The sequence below is a fragment of the Alligator sinensis genome, unplaced genomic scaffold (genome assembly GCF_000455745.1).
Source record: "Alligator sinensis unplaced genomic scaffold, ASM45574v1 scaffold408_1, whole genome shotgun sequence".
NCBI lineage: Eukaryota > Metazoa > Chordata > Crocodylia > Alligatoridae > Alligator > Alligator sinensis.
Window position 1 is genome coordinate 1,099,432 of NW_005842319.1, and position 15,123 is coordinate 1,114,554.

The 15,123-nt window shown below is 38.1% G+C and overlaps 1 protein-coding gene across 7 annotated transcripts in view; it reads right to left on the reverse strand.

Annotated features, from left to right (window-relative positions):
- The window catches only part of DROSHA (drosha ribonuclease III), a 123,820-nt gene that overhangs the window by 87,487 nt on the left and 21,210 nt on the right, over positions 1-15,123 (reverse strand). For 6 of the 7 annotated variants that reach the window (XR_003095207.1, XM_014522220.2, XM_025209955.1 and 3 more), the window contains 6 exons: positions 13,040-13,120; positions 9,876-9,962; positions 9,695-9,781; positions 3,997-4,068; positions 1,514-1,595; positions 671-745 (listed from right to left, as the gene is read on the reverse strand). Coding sequence is in view for 6 of the 7 variants with exons in the window: in XM_014522220.2 (XP_014377706.1) it covers positions 671-745; positions 1,514-1,595; positions 3,997-4,068; positions 9,695-9,781; positions 9,876-9,962; positions 13,040-13,120 (484 nt within the window). In the remaining variant the exon portion in view is untranslated. The remainder of the gene's footprint in view (positions 1-670; positions 746-1,513; positions 1,596-3,996; positions 4,069-9,694; positions 9,782-9,875; positions 9,963-13,039; positions 13,121-15,123) is intronic. The other variant, XM_025209954.1, reaches the window with a different exon arrangement.

Here is a 15,123-nt window from a genome sequence, read left to right on the forward strand (position 1 = left end):
CAGCATACCTGACCGGCTGTCTGCTCCAGCTGGTCTGAGACCCAAGCTGCGTGCAGCATGGAACCTATAGTGGCTGGAACAGATGCCATGTTGGTGCAGTATAGCCAGAGCAGCAGCCATGCTGTATGTGATGGCTGCCCTGGCCAGACAGACCAAGAGTGGCATTCATCCTGGGATGGGAGCTGCATATGGCACCTGCTTCAGCCAGTCTGGGATCTATGCTACATAAGGCATGGGTCCTGGACTGGTTGGAGCAGGTGCCATATGCAATGCAGTTCCAGAACTGCTGGGGTATGTGCTTGTGCAGGGCAGTTCAGCCAGGGCAGCCACCACATGCAGCATGCCTGCCACTTCTGATGAACTGTGCTGCACGTAGCACCTATTTCGGCTGCTCTGTGATCCATGCCGCACGCAGAGTGGATCCCAGACAAGCTGCAGCAGCCACCAGATCAGGTACACTTGGGGAGGGGAAGGGAGAAGGAGATCCAGCCAGCAGACCAGCCTCATGCTGCTCATCCATCCCATAAGGCTGGATGAATTTGACACCCCTACCATAGATTATAACTGGAGCAACAGATTTCAGTCATACGAGAGGTTCTTCCTTTTCTGAAGAAAAAGATCTGAGAGTGTTAAAGCTCCCTTTCCCTGAAACTGCATTTTATAAACATACCTGGCAGAAATCTCACAAAACGTGGCATGAAATGAAATCTTGGACAGCAAGAAGAATCATTTTCAAGTGAAGGACCTTAAATAAAAAAAATCATTGAAAAAATTAAGACTTTGAACACACATTGACAAGAACAACAGGTAAAATCCTGGTGTTACTGAATTACATGGAAATTTTACCATTGAATTCAACATGGCCAAGGATTTTTTGAACTACAAAGTTATCTAAATACATAATCATAAAAATAAAAAGCCACTGTGTAATTTTGCCTACCACATAGCAAAAATTTCCATGTGATCAACTGTAGTCACAAATCATTTTTTTAAGAGGTCAGGAAAAATAGGATTTGGTGGACCTCTCTCCTCTCTCTCAATGTTTTTAGTTCTATTCTGAAGCAGTATTATGGAAAAGAAGAAATTCTGCTTTCATAATCCATACATTATAGAAGTTTTGTAAGAACACATGAATAATGAGCTTGCTGGTATCATGATTTGTCTTGTACTTTAAAATAATAATGTTTAACTTTAGTCACACTAAGGAGAAAATAAAATGTCCTATGTTATTGTTTCTTTTCCCTTCCCATTACATTATTTAAAACTTTACAGGAAAAAGAAGCCTCAACATACTTGAAATTATTAGTTTTTAAAAAAGAGAAAAAATAAACTGTACTCTCTTGGTAAATACAAACTGGAAAGTTGTCCCTATTGCTTAAAATTAAAACATTAAATTTTGTTCATTATGTCCTTCTTCAGGAAAAGGATGGTCTAATAGCAAGTCATAACTAATTACATTTGTAATTAGCATATACAGTATTTCTGCGTTTACTATTTTGTAAATTACATTTACCTTTAAGATTCCAGTCATAGAGTTCCAAAATATCTTTGAACAGGTACGAGGAAAATAATTCAAGTCCTCTCACACAAAAATTCTGGGGCGAAAAAATATAATTAAACCAGGATATTGTTATACAAGTATTTAAACACAAATAATACTGGTCAATATTATGAGTATAACTGTCTGTTATATGTTTAACTTTCTCTTAGCACTTGGCTTTAAGAAGTGTATTGATATACCTGTAGTCATCTTAGGCAACAGAGTGGCCTCTTCAAAAAGCACTGTCCATGCATATTGTGGGTTCTTTATTAAATGCCCAAATTCACAGCAAAGGAAGAAATTATGAATTTAGGACTACAAGATAATTTACTATGAGCCAAAAGCCTTTCACCTGAGTAAGCTAAAGAGATGATATATTTATAAGGAAAACCTCTCTTGTAATTTTCTTACTCCTGCTTGTTCTTGCTAAGAGCCTATAAATCACCATCTGCAATATCACTACCACTCCCACAGCAACAAATCAGCACATCACAAATTGAGGATTATGATTGTAAGAGCAGGCAGGAAAAAGGAATTTGCCTCATCAACTAGGGAAAAAAAAGTACTCCAAATAGCAACTCTTTTCAGTCTGAAAAAAGAGGGGACCGTTACTTAAAATACTAGGCCAGATCAATATAAATTCTACGTATGTGAGGCAGACAATAAATTCTAAACCCAGGAACACAGTCTTTTTGACAGGCTGCATCATTTAATAAGGTTTGGAAGCGCTGCCATAGGCAGAGGCAATCGACCAGACTCCAACAACAATGTCAAGTTCCCTATTTTGCTTACTCAGTTTATTATTTTGAAGCAAGATGTGGAGGCAACATAGGAGATTCAATAACAAGAAGTTAATCACATTAATCTCGTTTTGGAATTTTAGGCCTTTTGCATATATTTAGATTAAATTTACTGCTGAGTGACAGAAAAGACAGATAATCAGGAAAAATATGTAAATATATGTGACTAAATTAAACATTGATCCTGTCTTTGTAGTTAATATGCAAGGGTGTTTCTTCACCTAGACATGAAATTCTATTTCAGCAATTTATTGCAATAACTAGCTAAACACTACTTTTAGTAAATAAAAAAAAGCCAAACAAACAAACAAAAACCCAGGTTATAAACTTAATTTGCTTTGTTTGTATGAACGGGGACTTTATGCTGGCAAAAAAACTACTGTATATACTTGAATATAAGATGATTTTGAATAGAAGATGACTCCCCAATAATTAGAAGCTATATAATGAAAATGTATAAATTAGTTATAATTTTCCAGGTATAGAATCTAATACTAATCAATTGCAATTGATTTAATCTAATCAATTGCAATTGATTATTGGTAATAAAACTATCTTGTGGTAATACCTATCTTGTGGCAGCTTCCCATCAGCATGTTTGCCCAATATGGGCTACACATTTTATAGTCATGCCCAGTGTCGGCTGCATTTAATCAACTTCATAGTTGGTTTTTATTACCAACAAATTTGCCTTGAATTTGTCCCCCTCCCAGTGCTACAGCAGGAAAAATAAAGCGGAAGGGTCAGGCAGCCCCTCTTGTCCTCTGCCCCCCCAACTTCTTTCCTCTGCAGCCCCTTCCTCACTACCAGACCCATAGCTGTAGTAATTTGCATGTTGTACCCATAGACTTAGTTCATTCACAATTAACACAGTTTACCTATTTTGAAGTTGCTGCAAGTATGAGTACAGCTACTCCATAAACACACTTTTAAGCAGTGCTCTGGCACCTCCTTATATATAGTACAAACTATGCATGACATTAATCCAAAGACAAAAGATTCATAATTTGCCATATAGTTCTTTGGGCTGGGCCCCAGCAGAGAAAACAGTGTTTCAAGCCATGGTGATCCCATAGGTCAGCACTGTTCAGTACATGGGTATACTCCAAATACCCTCACCCCCTCCCAAAGGATCTATGTGCTAAATAGCACCCCCCCTCATGACTGGAAACAGGTGTTCTTCTTATGAGTCCTGGGATCCTCCAAAAATGTATATACAAACAAGGTACATGGCAAGCTGGGGGGTGGGGGAAAACCTGATCTTATATTTGAGTAAAAATGGTATAATAAGAGATAGCCTTATTCTAGGATTTCAAAATCAGCTTCTAGACTTAATGGTGCAATTTGCACATCACCAACCCCTCTGTACTTCAGTTTCCTCATCTGTAAAATAGGGATAAAATAGGGATATAAAATGAGCTGAGGCATGTTGCCTGAAGTACATTTGTAGAAGGCTATATAGTTTTTATATTCTTCTTAATGTATGGTGTTTCAGATAGATACTTAGACTTTTATAAACATATATGTAATTTTTCATCAAGCCAGAAAGTCAGAATTTAGTCTGCCTCTGATATAACACACAAGACTAGATTTAATCCTTTATCATATATCAATAATTCAACCCAACCTGATTTTTTGACTAATTATTCTTCTTACCTCAGGCATCATCTCTTCAATGAAATGAATTGTATAGTCAATGTTAAATCTGATTACTTTACATAGAGGAATCTGGAAGGAAAATGGACCAGACATTCAGTTTGAAGAGACATACAGCACCGATTTCTTCATTTAAACAGTTCAGTACCCCTAGTATTTCCACCTGATGAAAAGGGCATTTACTAAAACTGTTGCCCCACTGAGCTCATACAAAGAAGTGAGAGAGAGTGTGAGGAAGGAAGCAAATGCACAAAAACAAGCAAGTAAGCAAGCCTAAAAGAGAAAGAGAAAAAATGACTACCAAGACTTCACCTGTCTTAATAACAGGAGTGACGAGAAGGATTACAAGAGATGGTTAAATATCGCCATCTCCTGGAGATGATATTTTGTTTAGAGGAAGCACAGCTCAATAAAACATTTGATCTATCTTCTCTTGCTTTGAAAATGTAATGTTTGTATGTGAATTTACTGTTGATAATAAAGCATGCCATACTGATCCAGTGACCTAGAGGTCAAGTGTTTTTACCATTCTATTAGCCATACTGTCCTAACCTACCTTTATGTAATGGAAGCAAGATGTAAGGGCTTGAAGTACAGATTTATAGGTTTACATACATTATATCCAAAAAATACTTTAAAAGGGCACTGTATAGGTCCAAAATAGTTAAACTATTTTTTACCATATCTGCTGAGACTGTTCGCTCAAGTTATTTTTAAAAAGAACTATTATATTAATTTTTAAACAAATTATCTGATGGCAAAATATTCAAATTTCTGATAGAACACACCCTCTCATGCACAGAATTTGTTCATTTTTGATTCTCTGTGAAAATGTTAGGGGCTTTCTCTAAAAATTCTGCTGTTGCTTTCATAAATTATTATCATTATCATATTATGCAATAATGCATAATATCAATAATGATATATAAAATATACAATAATGCAATTGATTATGTATATTTATGTAATATACATAACAAATTTATACATGTGTGCGCCCATATGTGCTTGTGCATGTATAATCTATTACTACCATGGAATTTGCAGCAAGAATAGGGGACACGCTCAAAACCAATTTCAAAACTGCTTAGGCGAAACCACTCTAGTGCCTCTCCACCTTGCTGCTTTTTCAGTTTCCATTCTGCTGCTGCTGTTACTGGAAAGCATATTTTCTTGAGGGACCAAGGTAAAGTATATAGTAGGGTCACACAGCAGACATGAGAAAATGTTGTATATTGGCCCATAAAAAATGAAATGGAACTGAACACCCACAAAGCTGAGGAAGATGCTGCTAAATGCAAAAACAAACACTGAAAAATCTTTCTCTCTCTAATTTCTGTGCATCAGTTATAGTCGTCTTCAGAATAAAGGACTTTTATATATATTTTGTGTAGAAATACTACTTTCAAAATGCCACCTAGTTTTATTTTCCTATTTTAAAAATAAAAATATAACCTCTCAGTAATCAATTTTGTACCAAACAAACTGCATTCATATACAGTACAAAATAGGGTACAGGTTGGGAAAGAATTGTGATCTTGTGCTTCCTAGGGGTTTCTAGACCACCAGTCTGAGTAAGGGTGTAGATACACATATGTTTGGAGTCCTTTCCAAAGGGGAATGTTTCAAAAGCTGTTATGTTCTAACTGCTGTGTGTGAACAAGCTAAGAATTATTTAGACAACAAAATGTTCCAACTGTTGAGTCCACACATTTAAATAATCTCCCAGGTTTGTTCTCCTGGTAGAGAAACTTAACAAGAACCATATGTACAGACATATGAATGCTAAGACCATGAAGAGCTGACAGCTTGCAGTGCTGACACTGAAGCCGACCCGGGGGAAGGGGGGTAGTAATGGCATACACATCTCAGCATGCTCCACAGGCTTCCTTAGTCTGCTTGGTGACAGATGGTAGCAGCCCTGATTACCTGACCCAAACTGCCTACTGTCAGCCTGTGTTTCCATGAAGCACACCGTGGGGACTGTGAAGCAGGGCATGTTCTGCTTCCTGCTGGAGCAGCAGAGTCTAGCAAGTGACACACTGTCTTCCTGGTGTGGAGGGAGAATGATGGATGACAATGTTGTCTTCTAAGAGAAGACATAATATATACAGACATTTGCTCTTCCAGAAGAGACTCTTCTGGGAGTTATTTAACCCCGGCTGTTCCTAGGTTAGGAACAGCTATTTCAGACAATCAGTTCATGAACAAAAGCAATTAAGCAACTCAATCCAGCAATGAGATTCATGCAGATTGGAAGGGAGATGCACACAGGTTGGAAGCCTACACCTTTACAGACCTGCACTGAATTTAATAAGCTCAATTTAGGCATAAAAACCTGCCTTCCTACACCTCCCTCTGTAGCCCTCAAGGGCTTATGCTTTCATAAGTAACCATACAAGACCTACTAATATTAATCCATGCATGATTTCTGCCATGTGTAGTAATTTCTAGTAGAGTTCCAGATGCCACTATTTTAGCGATTTGACCAATCTACTCTTTGCTCTTTTAAAACAAAGCTCAGAAAAAAACAAGAACTAAATGAGGATGATTGATTTAAAACTAAGAAAATAACCAATCCTATTTTGGGGGGGATACTAGAGTTTAACCAGCATGTTTTGTTTATTAAAAAGGTACGTGCTAAGTTGTGCTATGTGATAATTTTTGGAGAGAAGGAATATTGAAAAAAAAGCCTTAAAAACAGTGAGCACCTCATTATTTTTTAACAGAGGTCTAAACATTAATAAGTCAAGTAATTCTGAATCAGCTGCTTAATAACTAGGACCTGTGCCCTTTGTATTCTGGGCAAAATAGAGAAAACAGAAAAGTAGTACTTGAAAAAGGTGAGCAACTTCCAAAATATCCATAAACAAGTTCTTCCTGGATAGATGCACTTAAAAGTGGAACAGTACTTCTAGCTGAGTAACATTCAAAGAATAAAACTATTAAAACTGGGTGGATACTATTACACAAATGACAGATTACTTAGGTAACATATGATTTGACAAATCATTTTACCTAATTTTTGACCAGCTCAGCTAATAAACATCTCTGATAAAGAGCTGCAGATTGTGGGTAAAATCTCCCCAAGCTATGCAAATTTGTGTCATTAAAAGATTTTGTTATGTTATCTCCGTTCTTGCAGAGCACCATGTGGAAGCTATACTTAGCCATCTGCCTTTTATCAAGCATGTCCTGAAATGCCTCTGAAATGGCAATTCCCACATGCTTGATGTCAAAAGCTTCACAACGAGCATACAAATTCTCCTTGTGAAGGCCCTGCATCTCTGGGAGCAGTTGGGACCAGAGTCAAAAAAACCCAAAAACTATATGGCATTACTTAATGGCTGTATGTCTTAAATAAAAGAGAAGTAATTTTATCAGAATCATCACATGCTGCTTATGATTTTCACATAGTTTACAAAAACTGATAGGAGAACTGCTAATTTGGTTCCAATAGTTTTATTCCCAAACCACAAACTCTGCAGTATAAGACAGTGAGAATTTTATTTGCCATTTCCCACAATTCTGAGTTATACCTCCATTAGAATAGACCAAATTCTAAAAGTAAGGTGGCTCTTTGATCCTTAGTTATATTATCTGTCAAAGTGTCTCTGCTCTATTCAAACCAAATGGCTGTGCGCCCAGTCCTCTTTGTATGGCTGCCTATAAATACTTAGAGGACCAGAAAAGCAAAGGTTAGGGAATGTAAGCAATTTATTTTTATTTTTTTAAAATAATTCCATACAAATTCAAATTATAATGGGAGAAAACCTGAAATTTTGTCATTCAGGAAAAAAAAACAAATGAACAATCTCCTTTACCCTTCATAATGATAAGCCCAAACTACTTTTATCATGCCTTAATTTCCATGACAGCAGCTATGTTTTTATAATGTTTTTGGACTTTCTGAAAATGCTTTGCACAGCAAAATGGGAAAGAGAAACAAAGGAGAACTGAGCAAGTATTAACAGGAAGCAGTGAAACCCACCGCTCAAAAAGTGCTATCTAATGAACTAAGCAAGCAAATCAAAAGAAAGTCAACAAATATTTTCTTTGTAGCTTCTTTCAGATATAATAATCAGAGCTTCCAATCCATGCAGTTATAGAAAAGGTAAATTAGGAATGGGCAATTATTTGCACTGGAGGACCACTTAAGCAGTTTTGGTGAGCTATTATAGGCCAGGGGGAGGGAAGAAGGGAGGCAATCGATACTATTTGGCCCCAGGCCCATCTGCCCTGCATCTGCTGCTGGGGGAACTGAACAGAGCAGGCTGGAGAGGTCTGCATAGACACTGGACAAGAACCCACAGGCAGGGCACACTTAGTCAGTAGGATAAGATGGAGCCATTAGCAGGTGGGTGGGTAGGGCTGAGATGGCGGGGCATTGACTGCACAAGGATGGGGCCCAGGGCAGAGCTGCGATCTGCTCCCTGAACATCCCTGTGATAGGTGCCAGTTCCACAGGGAGGGATGCACAGGGAGCGGATCATGGCTCTGCCCCAGACCCCGCACTGTCACCACCCCATGATCTTGCCCCTGTCTGCTCATCCTACGATCGGATGCCGCTCCCCACTCACCTGCAGCCCCATCCTATCTGCCCGCCCAAGTACACCCTGTCCACAGGGTTCCCGGGGCAGACTCCATGGAGACTTTGCTCACCAACCCTGTCTGGCACCCCTCACAGTGGGTGCAGGGCAGATGGGCCAGTGCCTGGGCAACAGGACTGGGTTCAGTGGTGACAGCAGTGACAACCAAGCAGAATGAGCTGCCGCTGCAGGGGCCGAGTGGAAGCTGAGGCTCGCCGCTGCATTGCCCCTGCCCTGCTGTGCACAGAGGTGCAGTGGGATTAGCTGCTTGTACCACATGTACTCCCTTTCAGGGACCGGAAAGACTCCCTTAGCAGGCTAGATCCAGCCTGCAGGCTATATTTTGACCATCCCTGCAGTACATGTTATCTGAAACTACAGCATAAGTTGTAAGTATCTTTTGAACTTAGGTTTGTAAACATGCAGTTCTTTATAAACATGCAGGGGCTTTCATTCAGATGAGGTTAAGTGCTTTGATTTTGAGAAACAAAAGGATAATGTGGTACCAGGACACCCATTTTTGAAACAGGATTCTAAACCAAGGCTGCAAATCAATGGAATCTAAATACTTAAAGCAAAAAACTATATATAATTTTATTAATAATTTAATGGACAAACAAATTGGCATTTAAAACTTGGAGAATTTCTTAAATCATCCTCCTAGGGTCAGCATGTCTTTTTTATTTTTAAAAAAGGTACTAGTAATACTAATACTGCACTAATTCGTTCTCATTTTCATTTTTCAAAATATTGGTTTTCCTTTCCTAAGAACTTCCTCAACCTAAAAAAAAACATCCAATTTAAAGCCAATTAACAGTTTTAATGAGTTATAGCATGGTTTATTTCACTTCCAAACCTTGACGCATGTAAAAATGTTATTCTGTTGCCTATTAAAGCTTCACTCACATCATGAAAGGAATTCTTACACCAATTAGTCAGGACAAAACCTGAGACTCATTAGCACGAATGTCACCCTCCACTGCTACACTGAAAATGACAGGAAGCTTCTCAAAGCATGTGCACCAGTGATTTATAGAAGTGTTATTGAAAGGACAGAAATAGCCTGTTTTCTAGACAACCACTATGCATAAAAGAATGAGTGTACTTACATTTGTTAGTGGGGCATGTGCAAACATAGAAAATCCTTCAAAAATATATTCATGGTCATCATATTCTATAACAGTTGGTCGATCAGTCTAAAAAAATACATAAGATAAAATTAGCAGCAGTGTTATAAACCTCACCTTAAAAACAAAAACTCATGGCTGGAATTCTTCACAAAGTACTTACTAAGAAATTTGTGGGTGGTGACACAGTAATGCGGTAGTGATACAGTCTTCCAGCATTGTTGGTCATAGGGCGACATGGTTTAATAGGCTTATAGAAAAGAAATTAATAGAATTATAGGGAAAGTCAAAGATACTTTAGATAAAAAAGAACAAATAAAACATTTCTAATATCCGTGAAATATTTACAAGAAAAAACAAATCAGGGAACTATAATTATACTTTGGGGGACTGGGGTACCAGGACACATTTTTTACTGAACTTTTATAAGCATCTAAAATGTCTAGTTCAATTCTCTGAACTGGGTAACTACAATTTATATATTCTTTATATCACTTTACACTTTTCCTGCACACAGAATTCACATGTTTAAGCATCAGGATGGTTTTCTTTTGAATGTGTTCCTTTTTCGTAATTCTGACAAAAAAGTTATGTATACTTTTAAGAGATATATCTATATCTATCTATCTATCTGTCTATCTAGATATATCTATATCTATATATATGAAAGCTAAGTGTAGTATTATATCTATATCTATATCAATATAGATAGATAGATATATTACACTTAGCTTTCATTAAAGTATTTCAGTGCACATTAAAAAGATTTTAAAAAGATCATCACTTAACAGAAAGAAAAAACTTAAGGTTTTCAGAAATTAAAGTGACAAGCCCAAAATCACTGATAAAAACAGAATACCCATCCCAGTTCCAGTGTCCTGCTCTAATTACTGTCACAACCCAATGATTTTAGTGCCTCGGCATGATGGATTTTCCCCGCCACATGAGAGTCTCTGTGCACAGCAAAAGTTTTCTGCTGCAATAGAAAACTCCGGTGCAAGAGAGTTTCCGCCATTCGCATGCAAATTTGTGTTCTATCATTGGCCGATTCTAAATTATTCCTACGTGGCAGCTAGCGATTGGCTTGCTAGCCGTATAAAATATTGTGCGACTTCCGCCCAAGTCGGAGAACTTTGAGCACGCTGCAGAGTGCCTTTGAAGATTCTTGACTTGTGGCTGAGCTGGTCGATAGCCTGATCACCTATCGATCCTTCTCCCCGTCGCCGAGCGCCATCCTTCGACGTACCCTTTCCCTGCCAGCGTGACTCGTGTACGGATTCGCTGCCCTGAGCCTTGCCAACTGGAGCAACTCGTGTAGTTGTTTAAGCGACCGGACCACCTGCATCGCGGCTACTAGCAGCGTAAGTAAAGTTTTTTGCAACCAATACGCTTTGTCTGCCTCTCCATTCACCACCCCGCCCAACGACCGAGTAATTTCTAAATCACCTCAAGTCGGCCCCTGCCGTCTGAGACAATTACCAGACCATAATGGCTTCCAATTAAATAAATGTGAATGACTAGGTCTAAACTTGGAGAGGCCTATGAACAATTTATAGAATCAGTGAAACTAGAGTTGCATTTAACAGAGAGCACTGTATCTCTACTTACATTTCCTCTATACATAAAATAATTTTGGAAAGATTTGTTTAAGAATTCTCTACTTTTTTTGGTATTGAAATTGCTTCCTCTACTTTCCTGAAATTAAGAATCAAGGAGAATTCTCTGAGGGGTTTATTAATCATATAAGTTTTAGTCCAGAACAACTTTATGTATAATAAAACTTGTTCTAGCTGTACCAATGCCTCTTCACTGTCCTCTCAGCGAATTTAATTGAAATAAATATTTTTGCTAGGAGACAATTTGAAATATATTGGATTCACTGTGAGGGGGTGTCTCTCCCTGAAGCATAGCATTGTGGGGCTTCATAAATGCCCAGAGTTGTAGATTATAATACTACATGTGCACTGATTGAGGTATAATACTGGCTCACCTGAGCTAGCTTTGAAATAGGAGGCTGCTGTTAGAAGCCTGAAAAATGGGGAGAGATGATATTCCTGAAAATGACTAGTGCCCTCTCATTTTTAAGATTACTAGAAGCAGTTCTTGGACAGCTGCTTCCCCAATAACATATTTATGCATTAGCCAGAATAAAATTAAAGCTACAAAGCAGAGACCTAGAATAAAAACTGCTATGCAGCTAAGTAGTTTATGTACTTGCCTAATATGCAGATAATCAGTATCAGTTATAAGGAAGCAACAGGCAACAAACTGGAAGTGGCATTGTGTTATGCCACTGATTGAATTATGTACGTATGTGTGTAAGTGCAGTACACTGAGATTTTAAAGTCTAGGATTTTTAAAACAGCACACACACTCTTGAATACTTTTATGAACACAAGGCTAAAATTCAATATTTTCCATGCATCAGGTATGCAGGTTGTAGCCATATTAGTCTAGAGCAAAAAGCAATCAGGACCCATGGTAGAGGTGATATCTTTTATTAGAACTAGATTTTTGCAAAAAACATTCTTTAATTGCAAGCTTGTGGGCACGAACACCCTTCTTCAGGCATCAGAGAAAAGATTGGAGAAAAACTTTCATTTCTACCCAGGAGACCTTTTACAATCTTTTCTCCAATGCCTGAAGAAGAGTGTTTGTGCTCAAAAGCTTGCAATTAAAGATTTTTTTTCCCGCAAAAATCTAGTTGGTCCAATAAAAGATATCACCTCTACCATGAGCCCTGATTGCTTTATAAACACAAGGCATTTCCTTTAAAAGTCCGATGGAATCTAAATCTAATCTAAAAATGAAGATATGGAAGAGAATATAGAAGTTAAATAAAAATTATTACCTCTGCAGTTGAAAAGAATAATTTATTTTAGCAGGAGTTGTCCTATGCATATGATAATTAACATTTTGAGGTACATCTCTGTACATTTTTCTTGTCACAAAATTAACAAAAAATGTCATCTAGTAGTTTCCGGTGACAGCTGCCATGCTGAACCCAAGCAGCGAGTGTCAAGATGTGCAATTATGAAGAAAGTTAGTGCCAGTGGCTCTGTAATCGTTTTTTCTTCTATTAATATAGACCCTTTGAGAACTGAAGACTGTACAAGGTCAGCAAATACCTTCCCCAGTTTTTTAAAAGGAGTTTTCAGAGGCAGCACATCTGGTATATAAAACTATGCAACCAATAAGAAATCTGATTTCATATTGCTCTGTGGTTTATTCTGAAACAATAATTTCCACCAATTGAAGTCAGCACAAAACAGGTACCTGCCTCCTGTAGCAATCTGGTATTTCTAAATGCAATATTAAAACAGTTACCTCTTCACCAGGATAAATGCCGTGTCTTATTCCTGTTCGTCGGGCTTTTGCACTACACTTACATAGTGGTCCATCATTCATCTGTCAAAAACAAAATAGAATTCTATTTTTATTGAAAAAAGGTAAGCGATGTTGTCTGGAAAAGCATATTGGTTTTAATGTCATGAGTGCTGATGCTCCTAAAAGCCTGTCATACTTAGGAGATTAAGTGGACATTCTGAAACCAATAAAGCTGCAAACTGTCTGTGTAGACCAATATAAGAAAACTGCAGAGCAGCATTAACATTTCACGGCAATTTGTGTGAAGCAAAAGATGGGACAACAATGTCAGTAAAATGGCATCCTTTTACTATCATGCCAATCTTTTTTATTTCTTTTGTTAGAATGACTTGCCATCCACCTACAGTTAACAGGGCTCAAAAAACTGCACTTTACACATACAAGTAGTTCATTTACTGGCTGAAAACTTGTGCCTGATGAAAGCGAATATGAGTCCAGGATTTCCCCTAATGTATGCAACATGTATATATATACTTTTTTAAGGTCTGAGGCTGTATTTGGCACTTCAGAGAAAAAAAGTGGAATCTTTCAAAAGTAACCTGCAAATGAATAAAAAGGGGAAAAAAAACCTCTAACTGCTTTAGAATTACATCAGTGAATGCACCAAATAACTACATAAATGGACCATATATAAAGTTGAAGCTTACCTCCTCCTTTTTACCTCCAGGGCCTGCGAAGTCTGAGCCCACTGCAAACTGTCAGCTTCCAGTTAGTGAAACACTCTAGCATGCTTTCTGGCTGTGACGTCACACACACCACAGAACCGCGGTAGAGACCAGAGCCAGGCTGGAGAAGTGAATTAAGTTCCTCTCCTCCCCTTTTACAGTTTTCTAAAGTTTTTTTTTCATTTTGTTTTTATGATTTATACCCCACAGGGTCTTTAAAAAAAGCAAAAAAAAAACTTCAAAAAACTGCAATATTGTACCAAAAAATGACCACGAGATCTACCATACCTGTACAAGCAGTCTGCGGTCCCAACACAGTTCCGTGGTGGGTGGGACATCGTCAGTCAATAGAAACAAGGCTAGGGTGTCTCAGTGACTAAGAGCCAACAATGCACATTGGGCATGGACTCCATATGGCCTGAGGGGGAGAAAAAAAAAGCAGTCCAGTTTTAAGGTTCATGTGCAGAATGCTCATTTGACATTTTCCTCGAAGACCATCATAACACATCCATGCAAGGGAAAATAAGAGGTAGTGCATGTTCCCTACCCTTGGGTGCTTAAACGTGCAGATCTGAATACCAGTATGCCGATCAGTAGAGTTTTGCATTTATACAGTTCTGCACTTTCTGCAATCCTTCAAGAATCAAGGTATTAAGTAAAACATTGTCATTTCAGGTCTAAGGTGAAGGCTCATTTCCTCACTTGCCTACAAATCTTACATAACAATAGAGGCAGCTAAACAAACAAAGAAATGAGCATTCAATCAGCAAAAATGCCTCCAGAAAACCAGGTCCCTCCAATGGCACCCAAAACTTCCCAGACATTTTTGAAAAGTCTGACCTTAATTCCTATTATTGGTTAGCATTTGACTAACATCACTGAGACTGGGGGACCAGAAATTTAAGTTAGATATAACTTGACATAAAATAGGTAGAAGTGAAAGCTCAGAATGGAGATGAATTTGCATAAAAAATGAAACATTAAGGGATTCTTGCCCCTTCTTCTGAAGAAAGTACTTGATGGTACTCCTGTTTTGTTCAGTTTGTTAAGCATCAGGGGATGCTGACCTGTTGCATTTAAAATGCTATCACTTATATTTCTGAACACAGTAAAAAATTACAGTACTGAATAAATGTTCTCCTATAAAGGTATGTAGCTAACTAGATTACAATGACTTTTTGGACCCTGTTCAGATGCTTCCTGAAGAACATTTCTTTTCAATAGAAGACCATGAGTAACCATGCATATCCAATATTATTCGTTCCATGGCCCTGCCACCATGATCTCCTCCTTCTCTTTAGTGAATATTATGTACTAAGCATAGGTGATGCGTTTTGGGGGGGGGGGGGGGGGGAGAGC